At 40.4% G+C, this 19,078-nt stretch overlaps 1 protein-coding gene across 1 annotated transcript; it reads right to left on the bottom strand.

The window, feature by feature from the left end:
* Positions 1-1,558: 1,558 nt before the first annotated feature.
* Positions 1,559-15,074, bottom strand: DNASE2B (deoxyribonuclease 2 beta). The gene is given in 6 exon segments (XM_044432240.1): positions 1,559-1,923; positions 3,741-3,941; positions 4,194-4,355; positions 5,432-5,513; positions 8,289-8,469; positions 14,965-15,074. Coding segments are annotated over 6 exon segments (1,101 nt in total).
* Between the last annotated feature and the right edge of the window lie 4,004 nt (positions 15,075-19,078).

Below are 19,078 nucleotides of genomic sequence, written 5' to 3'. Positions count from 1 at the left end.
GAGGAGAAAAGCTTTTCAGAGTCAGCACTAACTTGACTCACTGGCCAATGGCACTTCTGGACATAAGGGTGCATCTCGTCCAGCGTTCTGTTCGCACAGTGATTAACCAGCTCCCAACAGGAAACCTCCATGTAGGGCCTGAGTGCAACAGCAGCCTCCTACCCATGTTCCACAGCAACTGGTGTATGTAGGCATACAGCTTCTGTGTTTGGTGATCGAATGTAGCAGTCAGGACCATTAGCCACTGATAGCTTTATCCTTTCTGAATTTGGCCAAAAGCCACTCAGAGGGGTGGGCATCACTACATCTGGTGGAACCAAGTTCCATAGTTTAACTACATTCTCTGGAAAGAACACCTTCCTTTTTTCTATCCTTAATCTCCCACCAATCAACTTCATGGGGTGACTCTAGATTCTAGGATTAGGCAGGTAGGAGAAAAATAGTACCCTCACCACTCCATGCATAATTTGTATGCCTTTATCATGTCTTGACCCAGGAAACCTGGCTGCCTGTTAAATATCTTTTGCTAGTCAGAAAGTGGCCAAACTAGTAAAACATCACCTCTTGTTCGGCCGGCCAGCCTGCCTGCCTGCCTGCCTGCCTGCCTGCCTGCCTGCCTGCCTGCCTGCCTTCCTTCCCACGCAATACCCAAAGGATTGCACCTATGACATTTTGGTGACTGAGGAATGCCTCAACTGCCTCTCCCACTTATCTGTGCCATTTTAATGCTTTGCTTTTATCAGCATTTTTCCCTTTCACCCCTCCCACTTCCAAGGCTGTACACTCATTTTTTCCTGTTTCTTCAGATCATGTCTCTTACAAATGGAAGGAAGAAGCAAGGCTAGTTCTACACACATTTCCTTTATGACAGGATAGGAAAACAATTGGATAGATGGTTATTTATTTATTATATTTATATTCCACCATTTTTCCTGCAAGGAACCTATGGCATAATCCTTTCCTAACATAATCCCTTTTTTGTATTATCACAGCAATCCTGTGAAATAGGTTAGGGTTAGAGTCTACGGCTTCATGGCTTAGTGCAGACTAACACTGAATTTGCCAAGTCTCAGCTGAACAGTCATTGTAACCACTACACCATGTGTTTGAAGGGAGTTTCTACAGACTGTTTTAAGTATTTGAGATCATAGGATCATAAACAAGGGCTGTGTGTATAGTTACCTCAAATAGGATATGCTCTAAGATTAAAAGCAAATCAAAATTATATAACAAGGAGTCCCACATTCTGTATGAATGCAACCTTCCAATTTTGTACTAAGAACCAGTTATTGCATCTAAATCTCTTCTAATGTTAAGGATTTTATGGAATACAACTTCTTTAGAAAGGACTGGAGTCTATAGGAGTAAGAAAGACAACAGGAATGACCTGTTAGGGAAATAGAAGGAGGTGGACAGAAATAAAAGTTTCTGCCTGCAATTTGGCTTCTGAAAATAATGCCTAACACTATCTAGTTTTTAAATATAATCATAACTGGAAGCCTCTTAATTAAAATAAAGCTGAAATTGTCAGGAATGACTTACAGGTCAGATGTCTTTTCTATGTAATTTCTGTGTAAGCTTGTGAAGGATGGCCGTCATAATAGCGAAGAACCAGTGACCTGAATGCTTTGTAAATATACTGATTCTGGATGCAGAGAAAACCACCACTTTTCTTAGCCTGCTCAGCTGTATGATTGAGGTCTCCAAAGCATGTCCATTGGTCTTGAAGGTGCTGAGAAACACACCACTTAGCATTATCATGATAGGAGGAGAAGGAGGAATTCCATGGTGTCTGGATTAGTTTTATATTATAGACGTGATAAGGAAGAGAGCAATTTGAGAAAAGTGCATGACCCATATGTTGCCAGGACTCCACTAGAAAATCTGTTTGCAGTTTCTGAGCCATCCAGGTGACGTAGATATCTGGAAAATTAGGGGAAGAAGCAGTGAGAAATTATCAGTGGCTTAGCTTCTTAAAATTTACTGCATCTCCATTTTGTAGGGGTAATATTAAGACATTTCTTTTGAAATGTCTTCTTTGAAAACTTTTAAGTGAAAAGATAATGGGGTAAATTAAGATGGCTTTGTGGAAGGTGAATGGCTTTTTGTACTTGTGTTGAAATAGTAAAAATAGCATGTTGGAATAATAGCATGAGCTTCTATTGCTAGGAATTGCAGTTTAACACATTGGAGGGCCCCATGACGGAGAGGACTATATTAGGGGAACATGTTCCCTCGTGAGGCCTGAATCACATTTTGCTCCATTTCTGCAACTTACCATGATACTTAGTTCTTGGCTGCCTTCCTACGCTTGGAATATGGGAGATGGTGATGCAAACACCTGTGTTCGGTTTTTGACAGCTCACTGAAAGCAAAAATACCTCAGCTTGTTTTTCCAGAAGGGTTTGAATGGAATTGTCTTGGCTTCTGCCCTCTTCACACCATCCCCTGGGCTGAGATGAAAGCAGGGGCTGACAGAGGGGTACTTATGCCCTGGCTGGATTAGTTAGTATGAGAAGCTATGGCCTTGGCTTCCCATTCAAACATTCCCTGTAGTCTTCCCTATTCCAATTTCCCTGACAGAATCCCTGACTATACTGCTCTGGGGTTTCTGGGAACATAAGATACTACATCAGGGGAGGTGGTCCAGATCCCTACTTGTCTCTACCACAGGGTCTCTACTCTAGGTAGTAGTGTGCACAGGAGGACATGGCAAACTGCCTCCAGTAGTTGCCTCCTGATGCAACTGGTCAGAAGGCATCACACAGTCATTGTGCCTTTGCCTTCTTAATTAAAAAAGCAAAACCACAACATAGAAGAATCGGTGGAAAATATTATAATTTGGACCTTCTGTAAAATTTTGTGAGTGAGGCAGAGCAATGACATGATAAAACCTTTGTCTGGAAGCACCTTTATATGGAAGAAGGAAAATTGAAAGTTATAATTATGCTTCTTGCGGAAGGCTGCTATTAAAGTATGTCTTTTTTGCCTCATATGGAAGCTCCCTATTTATTTTAGCCAAAAACAGAAGGGCCTCCATATGTGTCATCCTTCATTTTCATACATAGGAAAAACACAAAATGCATGTTCCACCAAAATGTTAATATAACTGAGGAGCTAAATAGCAAATTAAACCAAAATGGTATTACAGTACACTCTCTCTTTCAGTGTCAATACTGCAAAGGTACATTGCTAAGGTGTCATATTTTTCAGACCACAGCTCTCTGAAGAGTGCTTCAGTCCAGAGTTAAATTCAAGGAAAAACAGAGAGGACAGGAAGACATTGGCTATCAAGGACAGCAGGCCAAGCAAAACACAGGTCACCTTTAGACTGAGCTGTTTAGAGAGGATTTTTTAAAAAATTGTGGCAAACCTCTAAGTTTCCCTGCACATCCTGGCATGGTGTCTGTTTCTCAACGGCCATCTTAGGGTGTCATTCCTATCAACGTGGGGACAATGAATTCATTTTTAGAACAAGAATACTGTCTGCTAAGGCTTCTGAGTGTTTAAGACACCATACATACTTTTATTGCTATAATCTGCTTGGTGTTGCGCTCCAGCTCCATTCCAGTTAATGCATTTCTCTCCTCCTTAGTCTGAGGTGAATGAATTGCCCACTTTATTCCTATAGGCAGGGGATGACTAGTAGTTGAAGCATCATTTTTTCTGCCGTCCGCCCTTTCAGTAGAGCCTTGTCCCAGCTCCAGAAAGGCGATTACTTTCACAAGGGATTCTCCTACCTTCGTGATCCTTGCGTGTTTTAGCAAAGCTGAGGACAGTTTGTTCCTGAGCGGAGTAAAGCTCAGTGAGGTGTTGTTTCCAAGGGCCCGGAGGCAGCTTCGATCCGCTACATAGCAGTTGCAGATTGAACAGCCTGGCGTGAAAGATCTCTGCGATGGAGCAAGTGTAGATATTTGGATTGTAGCACAACAGTTGTTTGTCTGAACAGAACAAAAAGAGATTAACAGAGGCTCCCACAGAGAAATAGTCAATCCTGTTCGAATTTTGAAGAAGGTCTATCAGAGGGCTTTTTACAGGAAATTTATTGTGAGGGGATGGGAGGGATCTGTTATTCACAAACATAAAGAATATTGTAGATGGCCATAATAAACAGCTATGCGAAGCACTGAATCAATTAGGATCCAATCTGGAAATGTAGAAAAAGCCTCTTCCGAACAGTAAACTATAGTTACCTATTTCCAGAAACTGATCATATTGGAATGTTAGGCAGATCACAGACTGTCCATAGGTTTTTCCAGTGGGTAGATATCCATAACCATCTTTAGGAAATGGAGGGAATTTAGGAATACTATGTATAACCTAGAAACCTTGGTATTGGTCCAAAAGTAGAAACCCTGTTGTGAACAGGAGAAAAGAAAATGGAAAGCAAAGGGAGTACAAGCCTACCTGCAGGATGATATAATACCTTCCTTAATACCAAGCATTTGCCTTGTGAATACATAATTTACAGCATTCTGTAAAGTTCTCCACCCTTTTATTCCTGAACTTTTGGGGACTATTCATGAATTAACTTGTATGATATGGATAGTTTACTAGGCCCATTATGCAGGTAAAAAAATAAGGGTATAGAGTTTAAATTGCCCAGTGAGGAAACCATGATAAAGCTAAGAACACAATCTCACAGTTCCTGATGTTTATAGCTTTCCTTTTATGTTCTACATTTTGCCTGCCAATGATCCCAAAAACAAGTGACATTTATCTGACCTTCAGAGCAACTGTATGGGGGCTGCTAACTGATAAATGACTACCACAAATTAATAAACCAAAATCTATGGGTCATTCCAGTCATGTATCTCTAGCTGTCATTTCTAATTTGTCCTAGAGGTACCTAGATTCCCAGTTGCATTTCTGTAGGAAGTTGATCAGCCCTTTCCTCTTCCCAAAAGTGATATATTATACATTCTTTCTCAATGCAAAATGAATTTCAACATGTGCCTTAAGGAGAAAATCTGCTCAACCGTTTAAATATGGTGAAATACAGCTTGCTGAACATATAGCACCTAGATGGCATAGCCAACACTGAACCTACGTGGAAGTAGCCATATGCTTGCTCCAGTGCACGTCAAGCTTGCATCAAACTACCTATCTTACACTGTAAGGCTACCAGTGACTACTAGACATGATAGTTAGGGTTAGAGTTAGGCTAGTTGAGCAGGGTATACAGAAGGCCGTGTGTGCCACACAGGTCTGCCTTGCAACATTGCCGTTGCTTTCTTTCCCCTAGAATCTGCTGCCTGAAGCAGTTACCTCACTCAGCCCACTGGAAGACTCAGCCCTGAAGCAGATCTGGATTAGCAGCTGTAGATACATGAAGTGATCTGCAATGTTAGTCATTCATATAAATTTAAATAATGAGAATAACAATATTTATCTGTAGATGGAAGAAAAACCAGTTCAGCATTGTTACTACCTTTAGAATGGCCATGTGTCCAGCTGTAGTTCATTTTGTTAGGTGGTTCATCATTGTATATCACAAAAGCAGTGGTGTTCTTCTAAAAATAGAATAAAACACAAATGTATTGCATATTTTATTGAGATAAGAGAATAGGAAAGCCCCTCACTCTCAGCATATTATGAAAAACCGTGGAAGCTTTTGTCAGAAGGTTGAGGTTAAGATCATCAGTATAATATCAGGCAACAGTATAATATCAGTGCAGCTAGAGGTAAGTGTGCTAAAAATGATGGAGGGAAAATCAGTGTTGGAGTTTTATATCTTATTTCAGCTCATATATAGTAAAAGCTAAAGCACAGATTCTTCAGTAAGGAATATTCAACTGTGTTACAGGAAATTTTGAGGCTCCTTGGAAACTTTTTTTGGAATTTCTCAGTGAGAAGACTAGTAGATACTCTGTCAGGTTGCCTGCCACTATCAGTCATCCAATGCGATGCTTGAGGATATTAGGCCAAGGGTAATAACAAGGCACAGCACTAGAACTTTGTTGTTATGTGTTGCCAGGTTATCTCCAATTTATGGTGACCCTATGAATGAAAGCTCTCCAAAATGTCCTGTTCGTGACAGCCCTGCTCAGCTCTTGTAATTTCAAGGGTTCCTTTATGGTCCTCTAGAATAGGAAGAGTCCAAAGACATACCAGCAGCCAATTTCTGTAGGGTCATCAAATGTTTCCTGAAGTAAATTGACTGTGACCTGATTCAGTAAGACATTGCTTATGTTCTTGTGTAGGTGTACATAGTAAGCACCTCTTAACACAGCTTAGTTATGCCATAATACATGAGATCTTGAGTGTGCACTCTTGCTTCCTGCATTTAAAACACATTGGTTGATCCTCTGAGTAGTCACAGAAGTCTAAAGTCAGTCCATTTCTGGTCAAAAATGTGTTCCGGAATACCCTGAAGGAGGAATGGAGTTTGAGGGACAAATTCCAGTTTGAAGAAGCTTTCATGAACAGCATTCCATTGGCAGGCAAATGGAATGTGTGGCCAAATATCCCAACATACTAGAATAATTTAGCTTAAAGGTCTTACTATCCATAAGTAAACCTTAGGAGAGGCATTCCAACCTCTTACAATGTGGGAAATGCACAAGAGCCAGGAAACCACGCAACAGTTGGTGGTTGGGGCAAATGGTATGGCAGATTGGGACCCCAGAAAGGCCAGATTAGGCCTCTGGGTTTCAGGTTCTACACCAGTGTTCTTTGTGGTCAAATTTTATCCAATGATCCAGTTGGTGACACATCCTAGGACTGTATTATACCCCAAGATGAGCAATCTTGCTCAGGTGAGCAGTGTTTTCATTCTAGAGGGACAACTGTAAATTATCTCTGCTGCTTTGTCTGTGGCCTGTGCCATATCATCTTATCTTTCTACTGGGTTTGATTAAAAGCAAGACTCCAGGTTGATCACTCAAGGTATTGGAGGGCTCTTGGGCAAGATGCCCTCAGTGAGTCTCCTATATGAGATGGTCCACCTTCTCCTTGTGGCCCAGTCTTGTGCAGTCTCCCAGCCTGCACAGCTAGTCACAGGAATTGCATGAGCCAAATGATGCTGCTTCCGCTGGAGAGGGGAGTGACTGCAAGAAGAAGGGGGGGTGGGCAGGGCCTGGAGTTCCCTGAGCTTGACACTTGAACCCTTTGTAGACAGTGCAGCCATTGGCAAGTGCCCAACAGAACCTACCCCAATGCCAGCTCTAAAATAATGAATTCTCTGCTAAGTCTTTTCACTGTTATTGTGTTTGGCATTGTGTGATGCATAATATTAGCTTAAACACCTTCTTTGTGTTTTAATGTGACTGCGTGAAAGATTACCAGAAAAATATTTATTTACAATAAACATCAGTGATTATTAAAACAAACTAAATGTAAGCCTTATTCAGAAAATTGCTATTAAAAGAGAAATAAATAATGTAAAAGAGTGATTAATGCCTAAAAATAAATTATGCAAACGAGTGATTAATGCCAAATTAGTTTGGCCCTGAGAATCAGCATAGTCACTACATTCTAAATTGGTAGTTAGGAGTCTTCTCAAATTTTCATTTGCAGAATCCTTGCTTGTGATTAAACATGACATAATTTCCTCAGGATGGGTGAATTCTCTCTCTCTCATATACCTGCATATCAGGTGGGGTGGGAACACCAGGGCTTAGCATCTCTCACAGATTTGAGATAAAACAATGGGAAAGTTAACTATGATGCTAATCCTTCCTGTATTTTTAAATGATCAAAAAGAAGCTTTTAATATGCTCATATACACTGCCTCAGCCTATGTCTGCAGACCTGGAGGTATTGCTATGTAATTTAAACAAACAAACATCTACAGAGAGAGACTGAGCTACATACAGCACTTTCTTGATTCTCCGCAGAGCAGACCCTGCTTTGTCTCTTGAATGTTTCTCCTTAGCAGAGTTTAATCATTTCAGAATGCAGAAGGTGTCAGGACTCACATGGGTGGTGGTGACCCACACTGGCTGAATTTCCCTTTGAGGCGTGGAACCAAGGGTGGGCTTTGAGGGCTTGACCCTCTCTAACTATTATTTGCCCTCTTAAGCTGTTTTAAATAAATAATTAAAAACCCAAAATTTTGTCCCTGAAAGTCCTGCAAACCAGATGAACTGCCCGCCACCCCTTGCCCCAGAACATTTAGACTGATTACGAGTCTGCTGTTGTCCTTGCCAGTAAATTCACCTCAGAACGAGCCGTCTGCTGTATCACATACCATTCCTGTCGCTGTCTCCCTGGTTTCTTGCTGCGATTTGATTATGGATTTTACACCCCTTTCTTAGCTTGGCTCATTTGTATTTGTTATCACTTGCCTTGGCCTTCTAAGTTTCATAGAGCTGCTGTAATGTTTGCCCCAGAGCACATGCTGTCATATTGATGAAATATTTACTTAGTTTCCAGGCTGGAGTCACAGAATCCATAAACATGTATTCTAGCCCACTTCCAGCATCACCATCACGCCTCATATGCTTTGGAAATTTGTAAAGAATATACCTGGAGGGGAAATGCAAACAAGCAAACAAAAATAAGGGGCAATCAGCTTGTCTTATTTAGAAGAGATTGGAAGAGCTTCAAGAAAAGAAGCTAAGTAATGCAGGGCAATTTCTATCTTAACAACAAATGTCTAGTAGTGGAGATGTAAATGTGTGGTTAAATGGAAGGGGATGAACAGCTTTTCAGATACACTTAGCTCAAGCTTTAGATTTTTCCACTGCCTGCATTCAAATAGCAGAGTGGCAGCTGCGTGTGGATCTGCACCTTAGCTGCTTGGCTGCAGTTTTACTTAGGCATGAAGGGAGATTTCAAGGAAGAAAGGCTGTCATTTTTATGGATTGTTTGATGAGGGTGCTTACAATTCAAAGATGCCTATCATATCTCCAATTTCTTAGGAAAGAGGGATTCTACTAAGCTCAAGCTCCTGTCCCCCATGAAACCTTCCAATTTCCCATTTCTCTGTCATGATCTCACATAGTCCAGTGGGCCCTAGATGGTGTTTAGGATCCTTAGGAAAAGGGTTCAAGACCTTCTGTAGTACTAGTGTGCATGATACCACACACGTCATGTTGCTATCGGTGTCAATGTAAGGCAACATTTTTCAGGGGAACCATGTGGTTAAAAAGTCATATGAAGGAAGAAGGGATGCTATATCAAGGTCACAGGAAGCAGTCCAGGGCCTACATCAAAGGCCGAGCACCTAAAGAGGGCCTGCGCAACAGCAGGTCCTACTGACAAGTACCCCCTGGAAATCCTCTTCTTGTTCACCATGGCAGCCTGCTCCTTTATCTGCTTCTTGCTCTGACCATCGCAGTGATGGTGGGGCTGATGCCAAGAAGTAAATGCCGCTGCCTCCTCGCTCACCAGGTTGCCAAATAAGCAAGCGGTAGCAATGATGAGAGAGAGGGTGACAGTAGCAGTCGGTGACAATTATGGCAAGAGGGTAGGTTCACTGAGGGCATCTTGCACCAGGGCCCTTCAAACCCTATTGGTGGAACTGAAGACGTCCTTTGAGTTGGGTCGCAGCTCAGCAGGAACATGTAATGCAGTGGACAAAGTTAGGCTGAGGAACAGGCACAGTACATACACAAACCAGAAATGTAGAGAGGGACACCTGCTAGTCTCCTCAGTCATAATTTTTGTTGCCCTGGAAATTCTAATGGAGAGCCTCCTTTCCTCTTCAGGAAGTTACCCTCCACATGCAGAGGGTGACAAAAGCAATGATGGGAGAGGAAGACAGTTCCAGAGCGCTTGGCTTGAGCTGGGACAGTAGCATCTTTGTTTGGAAGGTTATGGAAATAGTATTTTAATTATGCATTATTCATTGTGCAATACAAAAACCCCTGCCACATCATAAAAAGAAACAAAAGAAAAAAGTAAAAATTCCGTATTTGAACAGTATTTAAGAAAAGAAAAAGATCTGTAGCACTTGTTATGGTTATATTGTATATCCTTATATGTTAATATATAACAGAACATACTATTGTCATTAAAAACAATTATGTCAGCAAAGGCATACCATATATTGATATATTTATCCATCTGCAATTTACACTTGAAAGTTACCCATGCAAAAATCAAAAGTTTCATGACAATCTCCACCTATTGTATTGTTACAGATGGATATTTATCCTTCCAATGTTGTAATATTTGTCTTTTAGCTGTGTGCAGAAAAATCATTCACATTGACCTTGCTTTAAATGGGCCTGAATTGTGTGACTCTCACCATTGCTAGCCCCTTAGGGGCTGGCATATTCCTGTCCTGTCCAGTCCTGCCCTGCCCTGCCCTGCCCTGCCCTGTAATATCTCACTGGCCCCCACCCAGCCTGTAATCACATAATTATGCTCAATGTCAAACAGTTTGCTCAAACATTAAGGAAACATGACTGAAGAATGACTGTTAGCCCTATACATATGAATAAGAGCCATAACGTTCTCATTGTGTTTTCCAAATCAAATCAAACATATCAATAATTGTTTGCTAAAATGAATAACAATTGTTATGAATTAAGATTGCTATCCCTTTAAACTGGTCAAAGTATCAGTTGCAGAAATCTCTTCCACCCAGGCTTTCACCAGCTGATATGCATCTGCTGCCATTAGTTGTGTTTCCAGCAAAAGCCACAACAGTTCCATATTCCTTTTTTATTTATTAAAAGCTTTTCTATTTTCTTTTCTTCCATCATGTCCCCTACAAACATCTCGGGACAGCTTACAATAAGTATGAAAAATACAATAATTTAGAAAGCACCTTTCTTTTATTTAACGGGATTCTGGAGCCCTTCTGCATTTCAATAAGTTACTTTAAAATTCAAGATATTAGGAATATATTATTTGCCTTTGTACACGTACAAACCTAGCCCTTTCTACAAAAATATTTATTTCAAAATAATTTGAGATATAGGCTACGGATACAGTGCATTTTATAATGTCATCATTGTTCCTTACACTCTTATAAGGAAAAGAAACCCATAAAAATTCAGAGTAAAAAGAAAAGTTATTAACTGAAACCTGTTTGAAAGGGGCAAAAAATCAATATCCAGAAAACAAAACAAAACAAAACAAAACAAAACAGTTTTCTGTTTCCAGTAAGATAATATTGCATTCTGTCACACTCTGTCAGTATTCATTCATCCATTAGATCACTATTAGTTAGACGAGTGAGAAGGGGGAAATCAATCAAAACATAGCAAAGGAAGAAGGAAAATGGTAAAATTCCCAGAATGTTATTTGTTCAACATATGTAAGACTGGCTATTTCCAATCAGTTTCTGAAAAGTGAAGAGTGAAACTAAACAGGAGCTGTAACAGTAGCTAGAAGATCTGAGGGAAGTTTCCGAGTAGGACAGGTAGCTTGAATCCCCATAAAGAAAGATTATGAAACCTCTGGGGACTGGAGCTTCTTGAGTTTATCCTGGACTTCCACTGCAAGTATGGAAGGAAAAATCATATGAAATTTCATATTAAGGGATCTGGCTATGCTTTGTGGTTCTTCTTCTCCAATTCTTCTTTGAGGAGATATTTCTTTGGTGAGATCTAGTTAAAGCATGATTTTATCTTCATTTGGACCCCTTCTCCTGGCCACATGAAGGAAGAATTCTTTGGTTGATAGGAAGAAAATTGACAATAATGGGTGTCACTAGCATGGGTGTCTCTTTGGGTTTCCCTGTAGGTTTCCCCAGGTAGGATATTCACACAATAAGCATATTAAGTATTTTATTTATTTATTTATTTATTTTTCGATTTATATCCTGCCTTTTTCCTAAGGGCTCAAAGCAGCTTACATCTCCTCCTCCATCTTATCCCCACAACAACAACCCTGTGAGGTACGTTGGGCTGAGAGTCTGTGACTGGCCCAAAGTCACCCAGTTGGCTCCATGGCTGAGTGGGGACTCGAACCCAGATCGTCTGAGTCCCAGTCCCATGCTCTTAGCCACTACACCACACTGGCTCTCAAGTATCAAGATGAAAATTTTCTTAAAGTTCCAAAAGTTGATGAAGGACCAAATCCACATGGTTTATCAGCTGTACTCCTTGGGGCTCCTCATATAAACAAAGCACTCTCAATTGGCTGTCTAAGAAGTTTCCAAAAGCAAAGCACAAACAGAGATTGTGCTGTGGGAGGCAGATGCTACATACTCATGAGCAATAGCTCTATCTGAGAAATGTATGTCTCTGGTCTCCATCATCTTGAGATGACCATCAATAAAATCACAGATCTTTGTAAGAGTTTAATTAAATCTTGGAGCTGTTCCATAAAATCCACTGTTCTTTGCAATAGTTTAATTAAATTTTGGAGCTGTTCCATCTTCTTGGATTGCTTAGATATCTTCAACAACATTTTCTTCTGCAAAGCAACAATCTCATCCCCTTCACCACACTCTACCCTGGTTTTAGAGACCTTGGCAGGAGGTAACTGAGGTTGGGTTTGTGGGAACCTGATGCCTTTCTTAGATTTACTAGCTGCCCTGGTTAAACACTCCTTAGTCTCTCAAACACATCTGAATATACAATACCCCACTGGCTTCAAGCAATAAAAAAACCCAATATATAGCACTACAGTCTAGAGAATAAAAAAAAAAAACAGACACAGATAGGTAGGAAAGAAAAATGCTCTTAGTAACTTTTTAAAACTGAAAATTAAGGTGTGTACAATTGTTGAATAGGCATTTCCCCTTTTTTCTGCTTTCACCCACTGAGAATTAGAAGATATCTGCACATTATGATGCATTTGGTAATCCAACTAATAGCAGTTGTTGTTACTATAAATTACAAATTTGGAAGATTTTGAAATGTCCGTTCCTTCTGCTAAAATGTGGTATTGCACAGGTTATACCAAGTTTCTTAACATTAACTGGCCTGAGCATCTACAGCAGATAAGAATTGCATCCAAACAACCAATAAGAATTCTGTAAAATGGAAGATAGTTATTCTATTCTGTTTTCTTCTTTACCACAGATGTGCCAGAAATGACTCATACACATGTATTCATCTAGACTACAACAGGCCTGTCAATATTCACGTTTTTGGTTTCCTATGGTGATTAAATGTTGACTCCAGCAGATCAGATATGAAATCTGTGCAACAGTTGATTTGTGTTTGTTTTACACACAACTCAGAAGAAGCTATGATCACATAGCACAGTACATAATGCTCCCTTTATTCCAATAGCTAATCCTTTCCTTGCTGTTTTGAGAATGCACTGCTTGATACTTATTTCACTGTTCCGTTAAGCTTTGTCACTAGAAAGAAATGCACCCTGCTAAGCCAGGGTACATCACAGCCTTTTCCAACCCAGTGCCCTCCAAATGCGTCAAATTGCAGCTCCCGTCACTGGCCATGCTTGCTTGGGGTGGTTGGAGTTGCAGTCTGACACATCTGGAGCGCACCAGATTGGAGAAGGCTAGCATGTTCATTGTGTGCAAGGAGAAGTGGTTCTTATGGAGCAGTCTCACTTCTGCTCTGTATTTCCTGCCAAACAAATGCTGAAACGGGTAACACTGAAGGGTTCTCACAGGGTTATGAAGGGGGTGCTTTTTGCTTGTTTTTACACAAGCAATACTCACATTGAAAGAAAACACAACCATTTCTTCTTCCAGCACTTATTTTTTTCCAGTTAGCAAATATGTACACACAGTTTAGTTGTATTTGAAAATAGTTCATTGTGTGTGTGGCTATAACAAGCAACCCCTCCCACCCTGCTCAAGGATTCTGTAAGCCAAGTGGGCCCCAAAACCATGCATTTAAGTTAATGTTAGAGAGTGAATTTCAAGAGCACTAGCTTGCAATGCACCAAAAAAGGTGGAGAGTGATTTGCATGACATTGGCATATTCTAATTTACATCCAGGTGAAACCTTGGGAAAGGTAATGCTAACTTCGATAGAAGCCCCATACTTCTCACCTTACTCTGTGCCTGCCCAGACTGCTGTCCAGATTGGAAGCTCAGGAGCTGCTTTCCACTGAGTCCATTCCTAGCTCCATCCAATCCAGTGTTGTGGACATCAACTGGCAGCAGTGGCTCTCCAGCGTTTCTCAGCCCTCCTACCTGGAGAAGCTGGGGACGGAGGCTGAGACCTGCTACTCACAAAGCAGGTGCTGTGCCACCAAGCTGTGGCTCCTCAGATGGTCAGCTTCAGGGCCTGGGCTCGCTGTTCTTTATGCTTTTTGATCTTTAAACCAGACTTGGACTGGGCAGTCCTTCAAATAAAAGAGGACCTCAGACAGAGGATTACCCTGCCAGGATGGCTAGCTTGTGTTACATGCTATGAAAGCATGTGTGAAAAGTATGTCTGCCTGGCCAAAAATAGAAAATTCAAAGGGGGAATTATTCTTGAAGTGTTTCACATGAAATGGGGTGCAATTATAGAAGCTGCTGTCACAGTGGGAAGTTTGGGCTCCTGAACATAGAATAAGCTACCTATTGCCTCCCCCTATCAGCTGCCCCATTAGTGTCAAAGAGCAAAAGGAACTTGAAGAATGAAGCAGCTAATTTGCTTGTGATGTTTGTATTACTATACTAGGATTGCCAAGAGGAAGGCAGCTAATTCCAAATATAGTTATGCTGCCTACTTGTTTGTAAACCTAAAATTTAAGGGAAAAGCTACCCACCTGCTCTCCAATCAGCTCCACTGCAGAAGTGCAGGACCACTTCTATGAGATGTAATTCAACCTACGTGCTGTTCTGAATGCTTCTGCTTCCTGAGGCTTGACATTATAAGGGTTTTCCCTTTGATCAAAAGAAACAAGCCCTTTGTAAATCTATGACTGTTTTGCAATTAGTCATAATGCAACTATGTGTCTAAATTGCTGAGTCCTAATCAGATTTCAGTAACCTACTTTTCATTTTCTTGAGGTATAGTTCAAAAGCTACTGTAATAGCCTCTGATATTAATCCTCTTATTATTTTTCTTCAAGTGTTCAAGCTTCATAATGTTATTTCTAATACAAGTGACCAGTTTAGCTTTAATTTCTCCCAAAACTGCCTGCTTTACTTACCAGTCCACTGGCTTGCCATCTTCATTTAAGCAGGAAATTTGAGTTCCCCACAGGGGCAGGATAGGACCTAATAATAGCAAAGATAGGCTCCATAAAGACCTGGCAGTCATCTTGGCTCCATCAACAAATCACAAAAGGTAAAGTTTAAAAATATTGATTTTCAACAAACCCTGTTAAAACAAAAGCAGTTTGGAAGAGGTGTAAAAAAGAAATCTTAAAAAGGAATGGTATAGATGGGTTGGCATGTTTATTGTGGTATGGAAAGGCTAAGGTATATGATTTTAACTGTGGAAGCTTTTCTACATTTAAATGTGTTGAATTATGAAGAGATTGTAAAATAAGATTTAAGCTGAACTAAGGAGAAGAATAGGAGTGGAGTCCCCCCCCCTTTTTTTTCTCTCTCCTTTGTAGGTGATATAAGGGAAAATGAGAGATTCTTTTCTTTTTCTTTCTTTTTTTCCTTTTTTGTCTTAAAAATGAATGACCAAAAGCTAAGTTGTATGACTCTTTTGTCTTTGAATTTCTATACTAGAAAATGACTATTATGGGAGTAGGAGGAGCTGTACTAAATAGATTTCTTTTTACAAGCGAGATATATTAAAGATTGTAAGGAGCTGGACTGTTATAAAGAGTTAATTGTATGTGATTAAGTGAAGTATAAGCTAGATGAAACTTTAATAAATTAGCTTAAAGAAAATTTGTTTAAAAGATATCATAGATAATTGTTGTCCTTAAATAGATTAGATAACATGTCCTTAAAGATGCTAAATGGGTGTTAGACATGTGAACATAAATTGGGTTAAAAGTCTTTAGTTCTTTTTTAAGCTTGGAACTTTTCTTCTCTTTCACTTTCCTTTTTAGTGGATATTAGACTGGAATACTAGTAAGCAAAAAATGTATTTGATCGTATTTGTAACTATTATGAGGAGTTTATCTGTTTAATATTGGAAAAATGAAAAGATCTGGAATTGTGTAGAGCTGGTTAGATTGAAGCTACTATCGAAGAAGAAAGAAGATATTGACTTTTATCAAATTTGGAGAGTCTTTCTTTTAATATTGGTTAAGGAAAACGGGACTCTGTAAGAAATGGATGGACTGCTCTTACCGCAGAAGGAGAAAGAAGATAGTGACTTCTATCAAATTCGAAACCTTTTTTTTTTTAATTGGCTGGAGAAACGGGACTTGGTTTAGATCTAAAAATGTTTTTTAAGATTCCATAAATGGATCTGAATATGATTACAGAATTTAAAAGATATGTAGTAAGGGACTGACTCAGTAGTTCCGATGTTTGTGATGATTGATGTTTTTAGTACTGTTTTAAAATTTAATTTAAAAGTACTGCAAAAACAAGCAAACAAACAAATCACAAAAGGAAAGCCTCAGTATGGTTAGCCTTATCTTAAGTTTGTCGGTCTCTTGTCATTCAAATCGGTTTCATTTTCCAGTCTGCTGTCAGCAGAATGCAATGAAACCACAGCTAACCATAGCTGGGAAAACCTAGCATGTCGTCCCAGCAGAAAAGTTGTATGGTTAGAGCAGAGAAAGACACACAACATTATAAACTATTCTCTCTCTCTCTCTCTCTCTCTCTCTCTCTCTCTCTCTCTCTCTCTTGGGTTGGTTCCATGAGAGAAGAAGGTTTCTACTTGTGGAAGGTTCCTTCACCCAAATTTGAAGGATCCCCATCTCACACCACAGCTCACACCTTTCATCAGGACTTGCTGACTGTGTAGCATTTTCAGGGGGATGAAGGGACTGACCTGGGAAGAAGACAGGATATAAATTAATTAAAGTATAAGGGAGGGGGATCTACTTCTACCTGCAAAGTTGATCCAGTGTGAATCTGAGTCTGACCCTACTTTTATATCCAGTTTTTGCTCAAAGGGCTCAACATAAGAGTATCACTGTTTTCCTTCCCAGCACAGTCATGCCATTCTAGCTGCAGAGTAACCATGTGTGGTAGGTTAGGGGGAGAGATGGTAGTGGCCCAACATCAGCCATTGAGCTTGGCGGTGAAGCACATGAAAAGGCACTAAGATGACACATTTGATTAGCCCAACTTTTGCTGACAAAAAGAAATGCAAACACTTGACATTCCTCGGTGTACATAAACTGACATGCCGAATAGGTGTATTTAACAATGTTAGTAGCAGTGGAGATCTGCATTGCTTAACAAACCACACATCAACGCATCACTGTGGACAAAGCATGACATTATTGGTTGTTAGGGGCATGTTCATCACTTGATTTCTCATAACTTTGTTACTGAATGTTGGTGAGTCATAGCCAAATATGTAAACATATTTTATGATCAGACATTATATGGTAGGGGGTATTAGGTGCTACTAGATCTGTGACGATGACTCCTTCACACATTCACCAGTCAAGTTATGAACTTGTATTTATGAACCAGCCACCCATCTTTCTCTCACCTGGTACTTTTGCAAATCAAACAGCTTTTGTACAGTTTTATATCTGAGCTTTCAAGCGGACCTTTAGTGGTATTATACGGGCTTCCTTAAAGGATGTGTTGCTGGACCAACAGAAAAGTGAACGTAGAAGGTAGGGTCATCATAAGAGAAGTCAAATGTAGTTCTCTTCCAGACAAATTTTACTTTACTTCACAAGTGCTTTTGCATCTTTGTTGTAGCACATTTGGCACTTGTGATTATAAGCTATGGCATGCATGTGTCACTGTCATGCATTTTAAATTGTTGGATGTTTATGCATTTAATAACTATTGTGGAGATGATGTGTTGGCAGGCATTGCACCTGCTATTCTGGTAAGATCCTATTCTGCACTTGATGGTTGCGTCCTAGTTCTGAAATTAACTCTTAGGAGCTTCCAGAAATAGCAGTGGTAGTTTTGTTGTAACAGTAGCAGTAATTGATGTAATAATCACTACTTAATGGAAAGACCCATCTTTTACTCACCCCTACTAGTATTTCAGGGTAGCTAAGGATCAGCAGTCCATATGTGCTCCTGTATTTAGTTCTCAGAACTAGCAAGAAATCATCCCATTCCTCATTTCTAGGGCTATGGCTGGGTCACCAATGTGTGGTGTGTGCATTTATCAATCCTTTCCAAATATAACAGGAAAAGTATGGTATGTTAAAGTCATCTGTCTCTGTGTGTGATGTTTTCTGCATTTTGTGATCCAAGCATCATATGTACTAAGCCTTCAATCAGCCTTGCTTCATAAAGGGGTACGGAGCAAGCCCCAGTCTGTCTGTCTGTCTGTCTCCCCCCCCCGACACACAATTTATGCATGTATGAGAAATGTGATAGATAAATATTTATAAATTATATTTTATACTGTCCAATAGCCAAATCTCTGTGATTTGTAAAGATTGTAATGTGAATGGGCTAATAGCTCTGAGAAGCAGAGATGGGTTAACTGCTTTATGCGGTAAAATGCTGGAGACCAGCCTTGTGAGAAGCTGGCTTGGCTCTTGTTATATATAAGGAAGACATATCATAAATTATGCGCCAAAGACACAGGAGAGAGCTGCAATGAGGAGCAAAGTGTCTACACCTGGAGTCGGTAAGTGACCATCCCCTCATGGGTCAGCTGACCTGGGTTGCAAGGGGTGGGGGATAAAGCCCTGGCATACAAAGGCTGGTGTTTCTCTTTGAGGAGAGGTTCTGCTTTTGCTGCCGTTGCTCCATGCCGAAGAATGCTGGACTACCATCTGCTGCCTGGGCCTGAAGCCTGGGTAGTGCTTGAGTGAGGCTAGGCTGAGTTTTGTTATTTTCTGTGTCCAAGTGGGCCAACAAGGCCTGAAAGTTGAGGATTCTTGGTTGGCTGTAAACTTGCTGTTGCTACTCTCCACTCCCCTCCTTTCCCCTCCCCCTCCCCCCTTTTACCCTTTTAAGCTGTATTTTAATACCTCCCACCCCTATATTTTATCCTTTTAATAAAGCTATTTTCTCCAAAGCTTGGGTTTGTTGGGTGCTGAATCTGGTCCAGGGAGATTCTGGGTGGGAGTTCAGCTCAGGTGACTGTGTGGGGGGGGGGGCGGGGGTGGATGAATCCTGGTTGGCTTTCCACTACATCTGTCCGGGTGGATCCATGCTAGCTATAAGGGCCATCAATGGCAGGAATTAGAGCTT

This window comes from Varanus komodoensis, unplaced genomic scaffold (assembly GCF_004798865.1).
Source record: "Varanus komodoensis strain SLA01 unplaced genomic scaffold, ASM479886v1 scaffold24, whole genome shotgun sequence".
Lineage (NCBI taxonomy): Eukaryota > Metazoa > Chordata > Lepidosauria > Squamata > Varanidae > Varanus > Varanus komodoensis.
Note: the sequence above shows the minus strand (reverse complement) of the source record. Positions and strands in the feature narration are given on the sequence as shown.